Consider the following 20064-nt stretch of genomic DNA (forward strand, 5'->3'; position numbering starts at 1 on the left):
TGTAAGTGCCGTCTTCATCAGACGAGGTGTCAGTGACAGCAGTGGATTGTGAGACAAGCGCTCGCTTAGAGGACCCCTTGGGCTTAGGTGAGCGGTGGTCAGACTTTTTAGTAGTCAGGGACTGGTTCAACTTCTTCAATTGAGCAGATAAATCGTCCACCCACGGCGGGTTAGCTGCAGGGACCACATACGGTTGTACCGGCATTGGGGGTCCCATAGGGGGTGCTAGTTTATTAACTAGCACATGTAGAAGTGTGGAAAAAGCGGTCCACGGTGAATCATTATGTACCTCCGTTGCCACAGTCCCACTGGGGGGCAAGGAGCCCCAAGAACCAGATCCCACAGCTGCTATATTTTCCTCATAGGGATCTGTGGCTTCAGCAACACCGGCAGTGTGTTCAGCCCCAGAACCGTTAAATCAGAAGCAGACATGATATAACTTGCAGTATCAGGTAACACAGTACAATTTGGCAGCAGCACAATACCTCTTACCCAAACCCCTGCGCAGTGTAGTCAGCACTAGCAGAGATAAAGGAGAGATATGGTGACGAAATCACAGAGAAAAATACATATTAAAGTATATCTTTGTGAAAATCCTATACAGGTTGAGTATCCCTTATCCAAAATGCTTGGGACCAGAGGTATTTTGGATATCGGATTTTTCCGTATTTTGGAATAATTGCATCCCATAATGAGATATCATGGTGATGGGACCTAAATCTAAGCACAGAATGCATTTATGTTACATATACACCTTATACACACAGCCGGAATGTAATTTTAGCCAATATTTTTTGTAACTTTGTGCATTGAACAAAGTGTATCTACATTCACACAATTCATTTATGTTTCATATACACACAGCCTGAAGGTCATTTAATACAATATTTTTAATAACTGTGTGTATTAAACAAAGTTTGTGTACATTGAGCCATCAAAAAACAAAGGTTTCACTATCTCTCTCTCACTCAAAAAAGTCCGTATTTCGGAATATTCCGTATTTCGGAATATTTGGATATGGGATACTCAACCTGTATCAATATAAAACCTGACGCACCAAGCCCCCTCAGGTTATAGAATATAGGGATAGCAAGTTGAGTGAAAGACACGAAATGGACACCACTCAGCTATCTAATGCACACACAGATAGTCACAGTTTGAACAATGCAGAGGTTATTACTAACAATAATACTGCACTGGACTAGCTTTTATATATATATATATATATAGCTATATAGTCAATAGATATAACACTGCACAGTAAGAACTGGATGTATATCACAGGGTAATTGTACTAGAAAACCCTGACTAAATGCACTCTTTCTTAACTAGCACTGTCTAAAAAGGCAGGTAGAATACTTAAGTGTCATGTAAAGTCACAGCACTGACAACCAGGCAGCTTTACGCAGGAGGATTTGCCCAAGCAGTCCCAGGAACAGTGAAGCTGAGAGATAATGGCGCCCAGACACTGACAGGAAGAGACAGATATGCAGCTCCAGGGCGGGAACATTTGCGGGAAATGGCGCCCTGGGGCTGGGGCTTCAGGTCTAAGCCTTATCCCCCTGCTGGCAAAACTTCCAGGTACTGTGTGCTACTGAAAATGGTTTGGAGAGAAAACCTGACCTGCACCTATGCCCTGGTGATCTAGTGGGATCGCCTGTACTGCCACAGTGTCCACCGCCAGCGCGCGCAGCCCGCCTCTCACTGACCGCGCCGGATCGAGATAAAGACCGGGTCCCGCAAGCGGGACCCACTCACCACCCCCCGAAACGCGGCCACGCGATCCCGGAGAGCCCGTCGTGTGTGCCTGACGTGAAGAAAACCGGAGCCTCCTGCTGTAGTTACCCGGCAACCAGGGCTCGGGAGTGTACAGCGCCGCTGGGGAGAGCTGGAGCTGCAGCAGTGAATGTCTTCTGACATTTACCACTGCTGCTGCCCTTGTCGTCTTCACTTTTTTCTTTAAAAAAAAGCTCTTCTTAGGGCTGCCTGGAGCAGCCCCTCTGTTATGTTTGCCTGCTTACTGCAGCACCAACTACAAAACTGAGCTCCTGTGCAGGGAGGCGGGGTTATAGAGGAGGCGGCGCTGCGCATTCTGGGAACAGTCAAAGCTTTGAGCCTGTTGGTGAATAACTGGAGAAGACATTAAAAGTGCTCTATCTCCTTCATTCTGCCACCCACAGACTCCGGTATACCCTCAGTTGAAAGAGGGTAGTCCATTCATTCAAAATTAAATGGCCCTGAGTAGTATATTCTGGTGATCATGTGTGCTCACTCGATAACACATTCTCCTTGCATACAGTAAATAATTTATAACAGTCATCTCTTTTAAACAATGTGTCCCCTTAGTCGTTATTTACTGGTAATCAGCAGATAATAATACCTTATACTACAAGAAGCTTTAAGAAGTCCACAAATGGGTGGTCCTTAATGCCCAGGATACCCCATCCTAATATCATTTAACGCAGGTGTCCCCACAGTTGATGGGGTATGTTTGTCTGCTTTTCATAATGGTATGCCCACATACACGGTCAAGTCACATTTTTATGACCACCGCCTACATTTGATGTCGGCTGCGCGTAGCCCATGAAGTATGTCACGAAGTATGTCACGTGTCGTGCGCTGGCTTGGTGGGTATATAAGGCGTGCGATAGGCTGTCTGCACACATATCACCCGTTGCCGTCATGGGTAAAAGGAGAGATTTATCAGAGTTGCTGCTGTGGTGAAGGTGTATCGTGACTGGACAAATTGCACCATTGCATATAACGGACTTGGAAACTACGTGTCATTGATGTGAGAGGTGAAAGTTGCCTATAAAAGTGCGTGAGGGCCGACTGAGTCGCCACAGTAGAGCAGCTCACCGTCAAACTGAACATGGGGGCTACCAGACCTGTGTCTAAAACGACACTTCAACCCGTCTAGCTGCTGTCCAAGCTGCACACGGCGGTTACCATGACTATTAGCTGGTGGTTATAATAATGCGACTCGACCATGTATTTTATGCATTTTATTCAACACTTAAAACACTTAAAACATGAAAAAAGAAAAACTGTATTATATTCTAAGTGCAGATTTTATCATGAAAGCCTGTGTGTAGAATTTGTTTTTTTTTTTTAGTTTTGGAAAGTCGGGTGAATGCAGAAGGAAGGACCACAAATCATTTTGTGGTGGTAAATAGCAAAAAACAAAAAACCTCACACATTTGATTAAGATTAACTTTCTTTTGCAATTTCAATTAACAAAGCACTTTGAGGTTGTATTGGCCATTTTGAGTAGACTTGCTTTGCAACGTGAGGAGAAAAAAGCAAACTTCTACATTCTAAAAATTCACAGTATTCTGGGAAAAGCAAACAACCCCCCCCCCACAATAAGTACAAGTGGATATTGATGTTGGAATGTGACCAGCCTGAAAAGTGTCAAAATAGCATCAGCAGCAAATGGGTTGAACAATGACACAAAAACACAACAGACAATAGGCCAAATAAATTTTATTTGCAAAATGTGTATTCCATATTTTCAAGGCCAACATTTTTAAACATTGCATAAAAAACAAATAAGGAATACATGCTGGAACACACCCAAGCTGAAGGATCCAGGAATTCAGCAGGGAAGAGTCAACTTTTTTGCAAGAGGCCTTATGTGTAAAGGAACATACAACAGTATTGACATTAACTTACTACAATAAGATTGCACATTTTCTGGCATATGAAACAGTGTGACACATGAAACGGCACAAAGGCATTTGTTTACCAATATCCCTTTTCCACTAGCTTTAATCGTGTTTTTCCCTAGTGGAAAAGGGTCCCCCTGCAAATTCCCGGATCAAGTGATCCGGGAATCCTACCCGGGTAGCTTGCCGGATTGAACAAGTGTTCAACCCGGTAAGCTGTGTAGTGTGAACGGGAGCCGTGTGGCGTCGCTGGGAGATCATGAGATCTCCCAGCACCACCCCTGCCATGTCAGCAGCAGTGTCACCAACCCGCCAATATGCCGGGTTGTGAGCGCTGTGGGAAAGGGGGCTGTAGCACGGGTCGCAGCCGTGTCAGGCGACACGGCTGCGACCCGTGCTACAGAGGTGGAAAAGGGGTTTTACTGTCCCAACTTTTGGATATTTACTACAGACTAATCCAGAGCCCTGATAAAGAACAGATGCATCATTAGACGACCAGCATATTATCTACTGCCCACAATGGTGTATTGTTACTTTTAAGTCCCTGAACCAGCAAGCGGCTAATCTGCTTGTACTCCATCAGTGATTTTCTTAAAACATTAGCAGCCTGTAGTGATGTCACTTAAGGACCGCTCACATGGGCAATATTTGTTCTACTGGGCAAGGGTTTATTGATGTGTGATTGGACCCCCGTATAATTATATTACAACGTAAAAGAAAAGAGCAAGAAGACACATATGAAGAAGAGTACAAAAAGTTCACCCCAAAAAAAATCTTGCATAGTTGATCAACTTTGGGTGAAACGCGTCATATTACTTGTATGTAGTGTATTGAAAGTGAACATCAAACAGGCTGTCTAGAACCACTACCATCGGTGGCTGAAGATCTCTAGAAGAAGGTATTTTGTAAGTTACAGTATAAGGAAGCCAGTAGATTAGTTCAGCAGTTAAATGGATAGATCAGAGGACGGTTTGCCTGCCAGTCCCAACTCCATGACATGCTGGGTACATCCTACATGTCGTAGTGTCCTCTACTTTTACCGACTATGATAAAAAAAAATGATGAATTAGCATAGAAGGTTCCATACATGTTGCAGCCTTCCAGCACACTAATCCATGTATACACAGCCATTCTATGGACGCAGATAACGCGTTTCTCCAGAACGTGCCTCTCCGCATGCCTTTGGATTGTATCATTACAGCACTGCTATAGTCAATTAGTGTAGTTTTCTCATCTGGTGTAAATCTACTAATTTCCCTGACATATGTAGTAAGATACATTTACATGGCATGCAGAACACAGGCTGTAGTGTTACCGTGGTTATTTACCACACCTAATGGATAAAAGAACGTAGAGCACGTTCCCTAATAAACCCCATTATGGAAACAAGAAACCGCACACGTGAAACGTGTTCAACCACGACCCCTATTCTGTGGGAACATAACAGTAGGTTAAGAACTATTTGCACAAATAAATAATGTATACTTCTGTGTAATAACATAAAATACACACTACTTGGCTTATAACATGTTACCTTAGTATTAATGCACTATATGGATAGACCTAAAATTACAATGCTAAAACTCTGGATCACGGTTCTGCAATGGGTCACGAGGATTGTGAGAACCACTGACCCAATCTATAGACTAATTCACTTGTGACCATTCTGGAGAGGTTGTGGGCGCCCGAATACCAGAGCTGAGAAACTGCTATAAATGATGGGATTAGCATAAATGATCACATACAGTATGAGGTAATAAAATCACCAGCACATCTGATGTATCTGCAGTGACTGAATGTAATTCCAAGGCAGTAATGAGACTTACATGTGTTACCAGAAATTTAGGTAATGCTATCCCAGAAGGTAGGTTCCCATGAGGCACATGCAGCTAGGTTATCATACTAAGGCACATATTTATCAAGCCTTGGGAGAGTGATAAATTGCACGGTGAAAAAGTACCAACCAATAATTTTTCAAAAACAGCCTGTAACATGGCAGATAGGAGCTGATTGGCTGGAATTTTATCACCGTACAATTTATCACTCTCCGAGGCTTGATAAATCTGGGCCTAAGGCTTTTAGCGTACGTCTATTGTATTTTTAAATTATTACCTGAGCTACTGGAATTTGCATAGAAGATTATAAAAATTAATCAGGCGTGGACTATCAAATGCACAGTAACAGAATAATTTTACCAAATTGATAATTAGCAAGGCACAAAAGTTTTGTTTCTGATTAGGATAAAAGATGATACAATTATCTTTTCTAATAGATGGCCTACCAAGGTACATGGGGATATCACGGATGTGCAAAGTGCGGTTTTGGCACAAAGTTCCCTTTCAGATCAATGTACAACAGATGATACTGCGCCCTCAATAGGCAAATACAGTGGCACTCTAAAGGGTTTGTAAAATATCACTAAGCTTGAAAAATAAAAATATATTACAATATTTATAAAAATAAAGCCTGGAAAAAAGCTGAATAATCCTGGCGCCAATCAGTATTCAGTGCAACTTGTTTACTTGCTGCTTTCAACCCAGGGGATACTCAACCCACATATATAAAAGAAAACTAATTATACATGAAAGCACTAGCAATCAGAATTTTTCTTTTTACATAATTAATCAATAAAATATATAATATAATAAAACACAACACCGGCCGATATTACTAAACATTCACCTACTGAAACAGAAAAATACAAAAATCCACATAAACAAGACTCGGAAAAGTGTCCACAATGAAGAGATGGATCATTTTTCCTTTCCAACTAAAGCGGCAAAAAGCATTTTTGTTATAGTCAATTGTTGTTAATAAAGCAGACTTAGGGGGATATTCAATTGTTTGAAAAGTCAGTTGGGTGTCTGTTTTTTCCTATCTAATAGACAGGAAAAAACAGACACCCAACCGACTTTTTAAACATTTGAATTCCCCCCCTAATATGAATTAGTTCACACCGGGGTAGATGTATTCAGCCTGGAGAAGGGATAAAGCAGTGATAAGTGGAAGGTGATAAAGCAGCAGCCAATTATTACAGATTTGAAAAAATGGCAGTTAAGAGCTGATTGGCTGATGCATTATCACCTTCCACTTATCACTGATTTAACACTTCACAAGGCTTAATACATCTGACTTTTAATCTGTTAGTTGTCTCACATCCTGGCCAGGGATTTGTATTTAAATGTAGTAGAGCAGCAGATAAGAATAGTTAAAAGTAAGATTATAGCTATGTCTTACTTATATGGAGTAAAGTGCAGTGTTTGTAGCTGTGTGTCTCCCGGCTGCTGGATCTTATCCTCACTATGCAGCCATTTCCGGAGCAGACTAGTTCCAATTTCTGAAGGCTTCACCTAGGCGTGCTTAATACCCAGGTGCTGTAAGGCATGTGGCAATTTACGCGTTTCTCCGCCTCCACATCTTATCAGTGACTTCCTCAGAATTCTGTTGGCAGGTGTTGTGTTTTTCGTTCTATTATATACTTTACTGATTAATTATGTAAATATAAAATTCTGATTGCTAGTGCTTTCATATATAATTTTAGTTATAAAAATAGGTTAGGTCTTCGTTATTAACTTCTCCTAGTATCAGATTAGGAAATATTTCACACAATAAAATATAAAAACTTTAAAAAAAAAAATGATTCTGACCTAAAACAAAGGCAACTAAAATGTTAGTAAAATAAAATAAAACTCTAAAAGCTGTAAACACTGCAGTCTTCCGTCAGCCTTTGCTTTCTTGCAGCATAATGTGCACAAATAGAGTGGCAGAGGGGAGAACATCCCCATTCTTATTCAGGAGGTGGATGTGCCGATAGCCTGCGTGAAGATGAGCAAATGTTTAATCCTTACAGATAACTAAAGGAGAAACAATGTATAGAACTGTAATATTCACAGAATGGACATATGACAACTGCACAAACGCTGCACAACAACCAATGTAAAGAGATTTTCCTGTCCTTCCTGCTTATACTAATGGACATCACAGAGGGCAATTTCAAGTTACAACGTAACCTTTATTAAAGCGCAAATTAAATTGCTGAATAATAAATCAGTAAGTATATGGTTTAACTATGATCCTCTTAAAAGTAACAAAATACCCAACACTGGTGGTAGGTTATAAAATGGAAGTTTACTGTTAATATTACCATCCTTTATATAGTGTGTTGCATTATGTGGTACTGTAGAACACAACCTGTCATGATGAACACAAAAACAATAAAACAAATGGTGAGAGGGATGGGTTCACCTGAGCTTACACTCTCATGGATCTGTGCAGTGGAGCAGTCACATGTGATCACTAAGACGGGCAGAGCGGGTGCAGGCAAACAAAGGGCTATAATTCCTGACTACATGGAACACCTGATCAGCGTAACTAAAGAGATGTATGAACCTTTGCGGTATCTTCCATAATATAGGTGCATGAGGAAACCCAGGATACAGAAGAGGGAGGTGGTGGTAAGGGAAGATGGTTGCCTGGTGTCATTGGCAGATTATGATGTAGGGTACCTGAAATTAATTGGAAATATGCTGGGTGTTCCTGGGTGGTGACTGGTAGGTGGCTACTGAGAGGCATGAAAATTGCCCATCTTATGGCGTTATGGGAGTGTTGCTGAAGTGGTTGCGTACCGATGTGCTTAATAACTCACAGTGAAGGCCATATTTGGATGGAAAATCTGCACCTTACATAGGGCTTATGAAAGTTTCAATAGTACGATTCATGGTGGCGTCTAAAGACGCACCAAGCTATAATACAATCTCTAAAGACGCTCAAAGTGCGCTCTCAGTCCTTACACCTTCATGGGAAGGGCTGATGCAGTTACAGACGCAACTATGGAAAAATAAGAATTTACTTACCAATAATTCTATTTCTCGTAGTCCGTAGTGGATGCTGGGACTCCGTCAGGACCATGGGGAATAGCGGCTCCGCAGGAGACAGGGAATAGCGGCTCCGCAGGAGACTGGGCACATCTAAAGAAAGCTTTAGGACTATCTGGTGTGCACTGGCTCCTCCCCCTATGACCCTCCTCCAAGCCCCAGTTAGGATACTGTGCCCGGACGAGCGTACACAATAAGGAAGGATTTTGAATCCCGGGTAAGACTCATACCAGCCACACCAATCACACTGTACAACTTGTGATCTGAACCCAGTTAACAGCATGATAACAGAGGAGCCTCTAGAAAAGATGGCTCACTACAGCAATAACCCGATTTTTTGGTAACAATAACTATGTACTAGTATTGCAGACAATCCGCACTTGGGATGGGCGCCCAGCATCCACTACGGACTACGAGAAATAGAATTATCGGTAAGTAAATTCTTATTTTCTCTAACATCCTAAGTGGATGCTGGGGACTCCGTAAGGACCATGGGGATTATACCAAAGCTCCCAAACGGGCGGGAGAGTGCGGATGACTCTGCAGCACCAATTGAGAGAACTCCAGGTCCTCCTCAGCCAGGGTATCAATTTTGTAGAATTTTACAAACGTATTTGCTCCTGACCAAGTAGCTGCTCGGCAAAGTTGTAAAGCCGAGACCCCTCGGGCAGCCGCCCAAGATGAGCCCACCTTCCTTGTGGAGTGGGCATTTACAGATTTTTGGCTGTGGCAGGCCTGCCACAGAATGTGCAAGCTGAATTGTACTACAAATCCAACGAGCAATAGTCTGCTTAGAAGCAGGAGCACCCAGCTTGTTGGGTGCATACAGGATAAACAGCGAGTCAGATTTTCTGACTCCAGCCGTCCTGGAAACATATTTTCAGGGCCCTGACAACGTCTAGCAACTTGGAGTCCTCCAAGTCCCTAGTAGCCGCAGGCACCACAATAGGTTGGTTCAGGTGAAACGCTGAAACCACCTTAGGGAGAAACTGAGGACGAGTCCTCAATTCCGCCCTGTCCGAATGGAAAATCAGATAAGGGCTTTTACAGGATAAAGCCGCCAATTCTGACACGCGCCTGGCCCAGGCCAGGGCCAACAGCATGACCACTTTCCATGTGAGATATTTTAACTCCACAGATTTAAGTGGTTCAAACCAATGTGACTTTTGGAACCCAAAAAACTACATTGAGATCCCAAAGTGCCACTGGAGGCACAAAAGGAGGCTGTATATGCAGTACCCCTTTTTACAAACGTCTGAACTTCAGGGACTGAAGCTAGTTCTTTTTGGAAGAAAATTGACAGGGCCGAAATTTGAACCTTAATGGACCCCAATTTCAGGCCCATAGACACTCCTGTTTGCAGGAAATGTAGGAATCGACCCAGTTGAATTTCCTCCGTCGGGCCTTACTGGCCTCGCACCACGCAACATATTTTCGCCAAATGCGGTGATAATGTTTTGCGGTTACATCCTTCCTGGCTTTGATCAGGATAGGGATGACTTCATCCGGAATGCCTTTTTTCCTTCAGGATCCGGCGTTCAACCGCCATGCCGTCAAACGCAGCCGCGGTAAGTCTTGGAACAGACAGGGTCCTTGTTGGAGCAGGTCCCTTCTTAGAGATAGAGGCCACGGATCCTCCGTGAGCATCTCTTGAAGTTTCGGTTACCAAGTCCTTCTTGGCCAATCCGGAGCCACGAATATAGTGCTTACTCCTCTCCATCTTATCAATCTCAGTACCTTGGGTATGAGAGGCAGAGGAGGGAACACATACACTGACTGGTACACCCACGGTGTTACCAGAGCGTCTACAGCTATTGCCTGAGGGTCCCTTGACCTGGCGCAATACCTGTCGAGTTTTTCCCAACGGTTTATAATCATGTGGAAGACTTCTGGGTGAAGTCCCCACTCTCCCGGGTGGAGGTCGTGCTGAGGAAGTCTGCTTCCCAGTTGTCCACTCCCGGAATGAATACTGCTGACAGTGCTATCACATGATTTTCCGCCCAGCGAAGAATCCTTGCAGCTTCTGCCATTGCCCTCCTGCTTCTTGTGCCACCCTGTCTGTTTACGTGGGTGACTGCCGTGATGTTGTCCGACTGGATCAACACCGGCTGACCTTGAAGCAGAGGTCTTGCTAAGCTTAGAGCATTGTAAATGGCCCTTAGCTTCAGGATATTTATGTGAAGTGATGTCTCCAGGCTTGACCATAAGCCCTGGATATTCCTTCCCTGTGTGACTGCTCCCCAGCCTCGCAGGCTGGCATCCGTGGTCACCAGGACCCAGTCCTGAATGCCGAATCTGCGGCCCTCTAGAAGATGAGCACTCTGCAACCACCACAGGAGGGACACCCTTGTCCTTGGTGACAGGGTTATCCGCTGATGCATCTGAAGATGCGACCCGGACCATTTGTCCAGCAGGTCCCACTGGAAAGTTCTTGCGTGGAATCTGCCGAATGGGATTGCTTCGTAGGAAGCCACCATTTTACCCAGAACCCTTGTGCATTGATGCACTGAGACTTGGCTCGGTTTTAGGAGGTTCCTGAGTAGCTCGGATAACTCCCTGTCTTTCCCCTCCGGGAGAAACACCTTTTTCTGGACTGTGTCCAGGATCATCCCTAGGAACCGAAGACAAGTCGTCGGAACCAGCTGCGATTTTGGAATATTGAGAATCCAATCGTGCTGCCGCAACACTACCTGAGATAGTGCTACACCGACCTCCAACTGTTCCCTGGATCTTACCCTTATCAGGGAATCGTCCAAGTAAGGGATAACTAAAATTCCCTTCCTTCGAAGGAATATCATCATTTCGGCCATTACCTTGGTAAAGACCCGGGGTGCCGTGGACCATCCATACGGCAGCGTCTGAACTGATAGTGACAGTTCTGTACCATAAACCTGAGGTACCCTTGGTGAGAAGGGTAAATTTTGACATGAAGGTAAGCATCCTTGATGTCCCGAGACATCATGTAGTCCCCTTCTTCCAGGTTCGCAATCACTGCTCTGAGTGACTCAATCTTGAATTTGAACCTCTGTATGTAAGTGTTCAAAGATTTTAGATTTAGAATCGGTCTCACCGAGCCGTCCGGCTTCGGTACCACAACAGTGTGGAATAATACCCCGTTCCCTGTTGCAGGAGGGGTACCTTGATTATCACCTGCTGGGAATACAGCTTGTGAATGGCTTCCAAAACTGTCTCCCTGTCAGAAGGAGACATCGGTAAAGCCGACTTAAGGAAAACGGCGAGGGGGAGACGTCTCGAATTCTAATTTGTACCCCTGAGATATCACCTGAAGGATCCAGGGGTCTACTTGCGAGTGAGCCCACTGCGCGCTGAAATTCATTGAGACGGGCCCCCCACCGTGCCTGATTCTGCTTGTAAAGCCCCAGCGTCATACTGAGGGCTTGGCAGAGGCGGGAGAGGGTTTCTGTTCCTGGGAACTGGCTGATTTCTGCAGCCTTTTTCCTCTCCCTCTGTCACGGGGCAGAAATGAGGAACATTTTGCCCGCTTGTCCACGAAAAGACTGCGCCTGATAATACGGCGTCTTCTCATGTTGAGAGGCGACCTGGGGTACAAACGTGGATTTCCCAGCTGTTGCCGTGGCCACCAGGTCTGAAAGACCGACCCCAAATAACTCCTCCCCTTATTAAGGCAATACTTCCAAATGCCGTTTGGAATACGCATCACCTGACCACTGACGTGTCCATAACCCTCTACTGGTAGAAATGGACAACGCACTTAGACTTGATATAGAAGAAGCAAGTGTTGGTATTTATCTGTGTCCAGGGCGCGTAAAAAAAGAAAAAGGTAATGAAACTTAACACATCCCTTGTCAAATGGGTATACGATGTCTTCTCCAGGTTATGCAGGCCTATGAGTCCTTTCGTTCAGGTGAATCTTCTCGTTATAAATGGCTCCCAGTTCATGTCAAAATGGAGAGAAATAAGAGAGAAAAAAAATGTGTAGCACCGTTTACAACAGCTAGAATCGAGAATTCCACACAATGAAAGTTTTTAAGGGCGTACCCCACTCACACAGAAACAAGTAAGTGGGTTCCCGTAAAGGTATCTTTATTGCTAGTTTTTTTCACCAATCCCCTCAGGTTAGGTTCACGTAATTAAGCGTGCCTGAATCTCACACCACATGGGGTACTGTAAACACGTAGGGGTAGCGTCTGAGGCAATTTCAATGCGTACCCTCACTTACACAGAGCAAAGCCAGAACATTCATATAACGGTTTCTTTATATCAACAAAAATCCTCAGGTGCGTACCCCAACTCACTCAGTAAACGATGAATGACTCCTATAAAGGTTTCTTTAAATAGATTCACTGGTATCCCTTTGGTGGATCCACAAGAGGAAAAGGAACTCTTTCTCCCAAATGCCAGACCAGAGTCATAAAAAAAATCATTCTTTCTAAAACAGGTTTTTTATTCCAGACATAGTCCAAATTCATACAAAGAAATCACCACACATGGTGACAGAAAAAATAAAAAAGTAAAAATTTAAAAGTACAATAAAAATTCCAAAGGCAAAATTTGAGATAATAATCGGCGTGATTATTCCCTTTTTCCAGAAAAACTACTCACAGTACAGTCGTCCGACGCGTTTCGGTCTCGAATGGACCTTAATCATGAACTATCTGCACTGTGAGGAGTAAGCATATTTATGCTATGAACATCCAATGAATGAGTAGCCGGAAATGACATCATTAATTACAATGAAAATTAATTTTGTTTAAAAACATGATTATTCATCACACAAATTCATAATAACATATACATAAACACTAGTATCATGCATGGTGAAAAAGTACAGCAGGAAAAACACTTTAAAACATATTTTCTTCTCCATTAAAAAACGGAGCTTGGAATTCTGGGTAATGTAGTTTCCATAGTGGACTACTACATGACCATATATGGTGTTTCCACCGGATATTGTGTTGCACCGCTGCTGGTGAAACTTCCCCAGAAAATAATCCCTGAAGGTTTGTTCCGTTTGGAGAGACAGACGGCGGAAGTGACGTATCGCCGTCTTCTATTTCCGTTTTCAGGGATTCTGGGGTTTGTAGTTTAGAAGGGGAACCGGCGCGGCCATTTCATAGGTTAGAAAGCACTCTGAAACGGTCACCATGGAAACCAGCCGTGTTTTTGGTTTCTTTTCATACATATTATGAGTAGCTAATATAAACGTAAAACAAAGAGAAACAGGAATTAGTGGAAAAAATAGAAACTACAGACTTTCTAAACAGATCTGGGGTAACACTTTTATGAAAATGTTGCATTAATAGATAAAGCTCAAAGTCGCATATTAATTTAGCACATCAGTCAAGGAACCATTTAAGCTCAAAATCGCAGTTCAGACCACCTGGACTTAAGGTGTCATACATAAAAATACATTTCATTTCCGACTTAGCTAGAAGTGTATTGAGGTCTTTATTCCTTCCGTTTCCTTTGACCTGTCTAATTCCATAAAAGCCTGATATTTCTGTGACCAAACAATTATGTTTGGTTTTAAAATGAGCAGACAAAGAATGGGTTAGAAGGCCTTTTTTAATGTTTCTAATGTGCTCCCCCAGGCGAACCTTCAAGGGTCTAGAGGTCCGCCCAATATAAAATAAATTACAGCTGCATTTAATAGCGTAAATGACATTTTTACTGTCACAAGTGATAAAATCTGTAATATTCACTTTTTTCTCATTTATATGGATATTTTCAATTTTGCTTTTTCCTTCACTTTTAATATGTCTGCAGCCCATACAATTACCGCATCTGTAAAACCCCTGGGACACAATTCTAGACTGGGATTTCGTCGAGGGCATAGCACTGGAGACCAATTTATTTTTTAAATTGGGAGCCCTGCGGTAGATATGGATGGGTCTATTGGGGACAAGGGGTCCAATCACCGGATCCTTCTTTAGCAGACCCCAATGTCTTTTGAAAATCTTCTCGATTTCTTGATGACTTTGGTTAAACTGGGTGATGAAAGCCCATTCATATTTATTGTCTGTAGTGGTCTTTATAATATTATCTTTCAGGAGATCCTTACGTGTGGTGTTTCTTACTTCGGAATGGGCTTTTTCAATAGTGCCCTTATTGTAGCCGCATGCCCTAAATTTTTCATTCATTTCTTTTGCCTGTGCTTCAAAAATATTATCCTCCGTACAATTCCTCCTGACTCTTTTTAGTTGACTGATGGGGATAGAATCCAGCCAGTTGTTGTGGTGACAACTACTGGCTGCTATATATGACCTCGAATCAGTGGGTTTGGAGTAGGTCATGGTGTGTAACTGGCCCTCTTTAATATAGACAGTAATATCAAGGAAATTGATGGATTCCCCACTCTTTTCAAATGATAAGACAATATTCTTATCATTCGTGTTCAACAAAGTACAGAAAGAGTTAAGTGTTTCGACTCCACCTCTCCATAAAAAGAAAATATCATCAATATACCTGGCATAGGACACCAGATTCGCTCCATAGCTATTATTTGACCAAACCGTGTTTAGTTCCCATAAACCAAGGAACAGGTTGGCATAGCTAGGAGCGAATCTGGTGCCCATAGCCGTGCCCGTTTTCTGGATGTAAAATTGATCCTGAAATAAAAAGAAATTATTATTGAGGATAAACTTAATTCCCTCTATAATCAGCTCCTTTAGATCCTTTGTATGGTTGGACTGATCCAGAAAATAAGTGACCGCCTCCACACCGTCATCATGATCGATAACGGTGTAGAGGGAACTGACATCAGCTGTCACTAGGATGTCACCTTCCTTCCACTGTACAGATTCCAACAGTTTAAGGAAATTCTTTGTATCCTTCAAGTGTGATCTATTCCTGGATACCAAGGGTTGCAGGATATAATCAATGAACTTAGACAGATTTGATGTCAGAGATTGAACTCCCGATATAATTGGCCTACCCGGGGGATCAGTAAGGCTCTTATGTACTTTTGGTAGTACGTAGATCACAGGTATAGTTGGGTCTTCTATGATAATAAATTTGGCCTCTTTGGCACTTAGACTTGATGCCAGTCGGCAAATATTCCGCTGTGCATCACGCATATATAGAAATGCATCTTTTAAATGCTCTATAGGCAAAAATATACTGTCCCTATCTAGAGTATCAATATTTTCAGTCAGGGAATCCGACTACGCCAACCCAGCACTGCACATCCAGGCTGAGGCGATTGCTGGTCGCAGTATAACACCAGTATGTGTGTAAATACATTTTAGGATACCCTCCTGCTTTCTATCAGCAGGATCCTTAAGGGCGGCCATCTCAGGAGAGGGTAGAGCCCTTACAAGCGTGTGAGCGCTTTATCCACCCTAGGGGGTGTTTCCCAACGCACCCTAACCTCTGGCGGTAAAGGATATAATGCCAATAACATTTTAGAAATTATCAGTTGTTATCGGGGGAAAACCACGCATCATCACACACCTCATTTAATTTCTCAGATTCAGGAAAACTACAGGTAGTTTTTCCTCACCGAACATAATACCCCTTTTTGGTGGTACTCGTATTATCAGAAATGTGTAAAACATTTTTCATTGCCTCAATCATGTAACGTGTGGCCCTACTGGAAGTCACATTTGTCTCTTCACCGTCGACACTGGAGTCAGTATCCGTGTCGGCATCTATATTTGCCATCTGAGGTAACGGGCGCTTTAGAGCCCCTGACGGCCTATGAGACGTCTGGACAGGCACAAGCTGAGTAGCCGGCTGTCTCATGTCAACCACTGTCTTTTATACAGAGCTGACACTGTCACGTAATTCCTTCCAACAGTTCATCCACTCAGGTGTCGACCCCCTAGGGGGTGACATCACTATTACAGGCAATCTGCTCCGTCTCCACATCATTTTTCTCCTCATACATGTCGACACCAACGTACCGACATACAGCACACACACAGGGAATGCTCTGATAGAGGACAGGACCCCACTAGCCCTTTGGGGAGACAGAGGGAGAGTTTGCCAGCACACACCAAAGCGCTATATATATACAGGGATAACCTTATATAAGTGTTTTTCCCCTTATAGCTGCTGTATTGTTAATACTGCGCCTAATTAGTGCCCCCCTCTCTTTTTTAACCCTTTCTGTAGGGTAGTGACTGCAGGGGAGAGCCAGGGGAGCTTCCCTCCAACTGAGCTGTGAGGGAAAATGGCGCCAGTGTGCTGAGGAGATAGGCTCCGCCCCTTTTTCGCGGACTTTTCTCCTGCTTTTTTATGGATTCTGGCAGGGGTTAAAATTCATCCATATAGCCCTGGGGGCTATATGTGATGTATTTTCGCCAGCCAAGGTATTTTTATTGCTGCTCAGGGCGCCCCCCCTAGCGCCCTGCACCCTCAGTGACCGAAGTGTGCTGAGGAGCAATGGCGCACAGCTGCAGTGCTGTGTGCTACCTTGGTGAAGACAGGATGTCTTCTGCCGCCGATTTTCCGGACCTCTTCTGTCTTCTGGCTCTGTAAGGGGGCCGGCGGCGCGGCTCTGGGACCCATCCATGGCTGGGCCTGTGATCGTCCCTCTGGAGCTAATGTCCAGTAGCCTAAGAAGCCCAATCCACTCTGCACGCAGGTGAGTTCGCTTCTTCTCCCCTTAGTCCCTCGATGCAGTGAGCCTGTTGCCAGCAGGTCTCACTGAAAATAAAAAACCTAAACTAAAACTTTCACTAAGAAGCTCAGGAGAGCCCCTAGTGTGCACCCTTCTCGTTCGGGCACAGAGATCTAACTGGGGCTTGGAGGAGGGTCATAGGGGGAGGAGCCAGTGCACACCAGATAGTCCTAAAGCTTTCTTTAGATGTGCCCAGTCTCCTGCGGAGCCGCTATTCCCTGTCTCCTGCGGAGCCGCTATTCCCCATGGTCCTGACGGAGTCCCAGCATCCACTAGGACGTCAGAGAAAATATGCTAAAGAGGTCGTAGCAGCGTATAACTCGGAATCAGGCCCTGTCTATCAGGGTAACAGATATATTACACAGTCCAGCCTTGTGGGTCAGGTTAGTGCAGTCGCTCAGCCTCCCTGCACGATGACAGCGCTGTGGTAAGCTGCAGCCTCAGAAGCTGGTCTGGCCATCTGGAAAGTAAACTATGGTTTGCCAGCAGCATAGTGTCAGTTTTGGGAATCCAGACAGCCAGTGATTATTGATAATATATGACTTATAGCTTCCAGTTTATAACACCAGTCTTTTACTTATGTCCAGATTTCCTGACAAATGTATTTAGAAAACAAAGCCCAAACCAGAGGTTTATTTTACCTAATGAATAAAAATAAGGTGGTTTTCTTACCTAGCTGTAAACTGGTGATCGGAGCGGTGTACTGCCCCACAAAGTCATTACGTGACGCGGTGTCATAGTCCTCCACTAGGAATCGCACCAGAGCGAGGGCAGGGACATCAATTTCAAAATTAAAACGCTCATCCCAAATGGGGTTAAACCCTGAACACAGACGATAACAAACAATTAATGGACTTGTGGGAAGAATCTGCTTCTAAGTAACACACGGCACAGACATAAATAATACAGTGATAAAACAAGTATATTATAAAACATTATTTAGCGTAGTGCTGTACACACAGCACATTATCAGAATATGCCGTGACATAGGGTCAGTGTAGAAGTAATATCACAGAAAACGCAGTAATCTACAGTACTCCTACATCACAAAACTTACCCGGAAAGGCTGAAAGATCTTAACATGTATAGTTTGGAGGAGAGAAGGGAAAGGGGGGACATGATAGAAACTTTCAAATACATCAAGGGTCTTAACAAAGTTCAGGAGGGAAACATTCTTCAAAGGAAGAGAAGTATTAGAACTCAAGGACATACACTGAGACTGGAGGGGGGGAGGTTCAGGGGAAATTTAAGGAAAAATTACTTCACAGAAAGGGTAGTGGATAAGTGGAATAGCCTCCCATCAGAGGTGATAGAGGTTAAGACTGTAGAGCAATTTAAACATGCTTAGGATAGACATATGAATATCCTTACAAAGAATTAAGGTTCAAAAAGGGTTGAGATTGCCTAAAGGATAAAAAAAAAAGGCAGACTAGATGGGCCAAGTGGTTCTTATCTGCCGTCAAATTCTATGTTTCAATTTCTATGTACTCTTAAAGTGTATAAACTATTTTATCTTTAATGTATACAGAATGGCGCCACCAAGTGGTTGTAGCGCAGTAAAGGAAAAATACAATGGTATGAATAAATAATACAATATAAAATGATTTAACACACATTACACAGTAAGACAATGATATCAGTAGCAATAAGAAAATGAGCCTTGAATAGTCCCAGTTACTGTACTATCCTGGGATGGGTTTCTGGTGAAAACATCACAAGCCACTAACAGAAATGATATGAGAGATCTGGAACATTGACAAAGCTCATTGTAACACAATCAGACTTATTAACCCAAGTATACACGGCCATGAGTCCTATCTACACTAACGCTGCAATTATTAGTCAGGGAGAGATTGCTGGAGGCTCAGGAGTAAGAGGGAAACCTGTCGGCTGATGGAAACGCAGATCATCAAGTGTTCCAAATAAACAAAAGATACTGAAACGCATCAGTTTATCTAAACAAGTTTTATACACAGAGTGCGCAACATTATACAGAGCGCAGAAAGATGAAAGGTCCTCTGTGCTGCTGTTATATATGAATATAGCGGTGTTGCGGTTATTCCACAAGACAGAAGAAGCATTTGAAAATGGTTATTATTGGCTAGACTGGGGATGAATATAAACTTTCACTGAATGTATTACAGATATACTCACCTGGCCACACCCATAGTTTCGGCCCATGTTCCCCTAGCCTGCCCTTTATCACTTTAGCATATTACAAGTGATATGGAACTGCTAGCGTGGGAGATTCCTGAAGCCCGTATAGCATTGAGGAATATGAATCTGCTTCCCTTATCTCTGGTATACCATCAGGACATACCAACTGCACTGGTCTCCCTTCCTGTGATCGCCACGCTCAGACCACCACCAACATACTGCGGCATACACAAAATGCCATATTCCACCTCTTGCCACTTATTGCAGCCTTGTATCATAAACCAGATACTGCTTCTGCATTTACAGATGGGGAGATTGTTGGGTGGAAAACACAGGGACACTTTTACACCTCATGGAATGGTACTAATGTAACTTCACTTCAGTATAATAAGGTCATTCCCGCTACAGAGATTTACAGCTACAAGTAATACAATTAATCATGACACTACCCATCAACCACATTGCTTCTGCTGATACAAGATAGAAATCTGCTGTGAATATGAACCTAGAAGGGAGCTTCCTGCAGAAAATACAGTGCATGGAATAAGAAATTCCCAGCTCTACAGACAGGTCATTATAAAGGAAGATTCCTCACACATCAGCATTGCACCAATGAGAGCGTACAAGCTTCATCTGCCCCCTATGTTTCCTGGGATGTGGAAAATTAGGGAGATATGAAACATTTGGGGGGATTTACCCTTTGGCAAAAACTTTCTGTAAAGACACATCAACATTCAGCAGGGAGAAAGCTGGGATGTGA

General features: G+C 43.4%; 1 protein-coding gene across 4 annotated transcripts in view; it reads right to left on the bottom strand.

Moving 5' to 3' along the window:
- Nucleotides 1–4073: 4073 nt before the first annotated feature.
- The window catches only part of PLCD1 (phospholipase C delta 1), a 324945-nt gene continuing 308954 nt past the window's right edge, over nucleotides 4074–20064 (bottom strand). For all 4 annotated transcript variants that reach the window (XM_063921791.1, XM_063921790.1, XM_063921789.1 and 1 more), the window contains 2 exons: nucleotides 17820–17969; nucleotides 4074–7483 (listed from right to left, as the gene is read on the bottom strand). In XM_063921791.1, coding sequence (XP_063777861.1) covers nucleotides 7389–7483; nucleotides 17820–17969 — 245 coding nt within the window. In that variant the 3' untranslated portion in view covers nucleotides 4074–7388. The remainder of the gene's footprint in view (nucleotides 7484–17819; nucleotides 17970–20064) is intronic.

The sequence above is a fragment of the Pseudophryne corroboree genome, chromosome 5, assembly GCF_028390025.1.
Source record: "Pseudophryne corroboree isolate aPseCor3 chromosome 5, aPseCor3.hap2, whole genome shotgun sequence".
NCBI classification, from domain to species: domain Eukaryota; kingdom Metazoa; phylum Chordata; class Amphibia; order Anura; family Myobatrachidae; genus Pseudophryne; species Pseudophryne corroboree.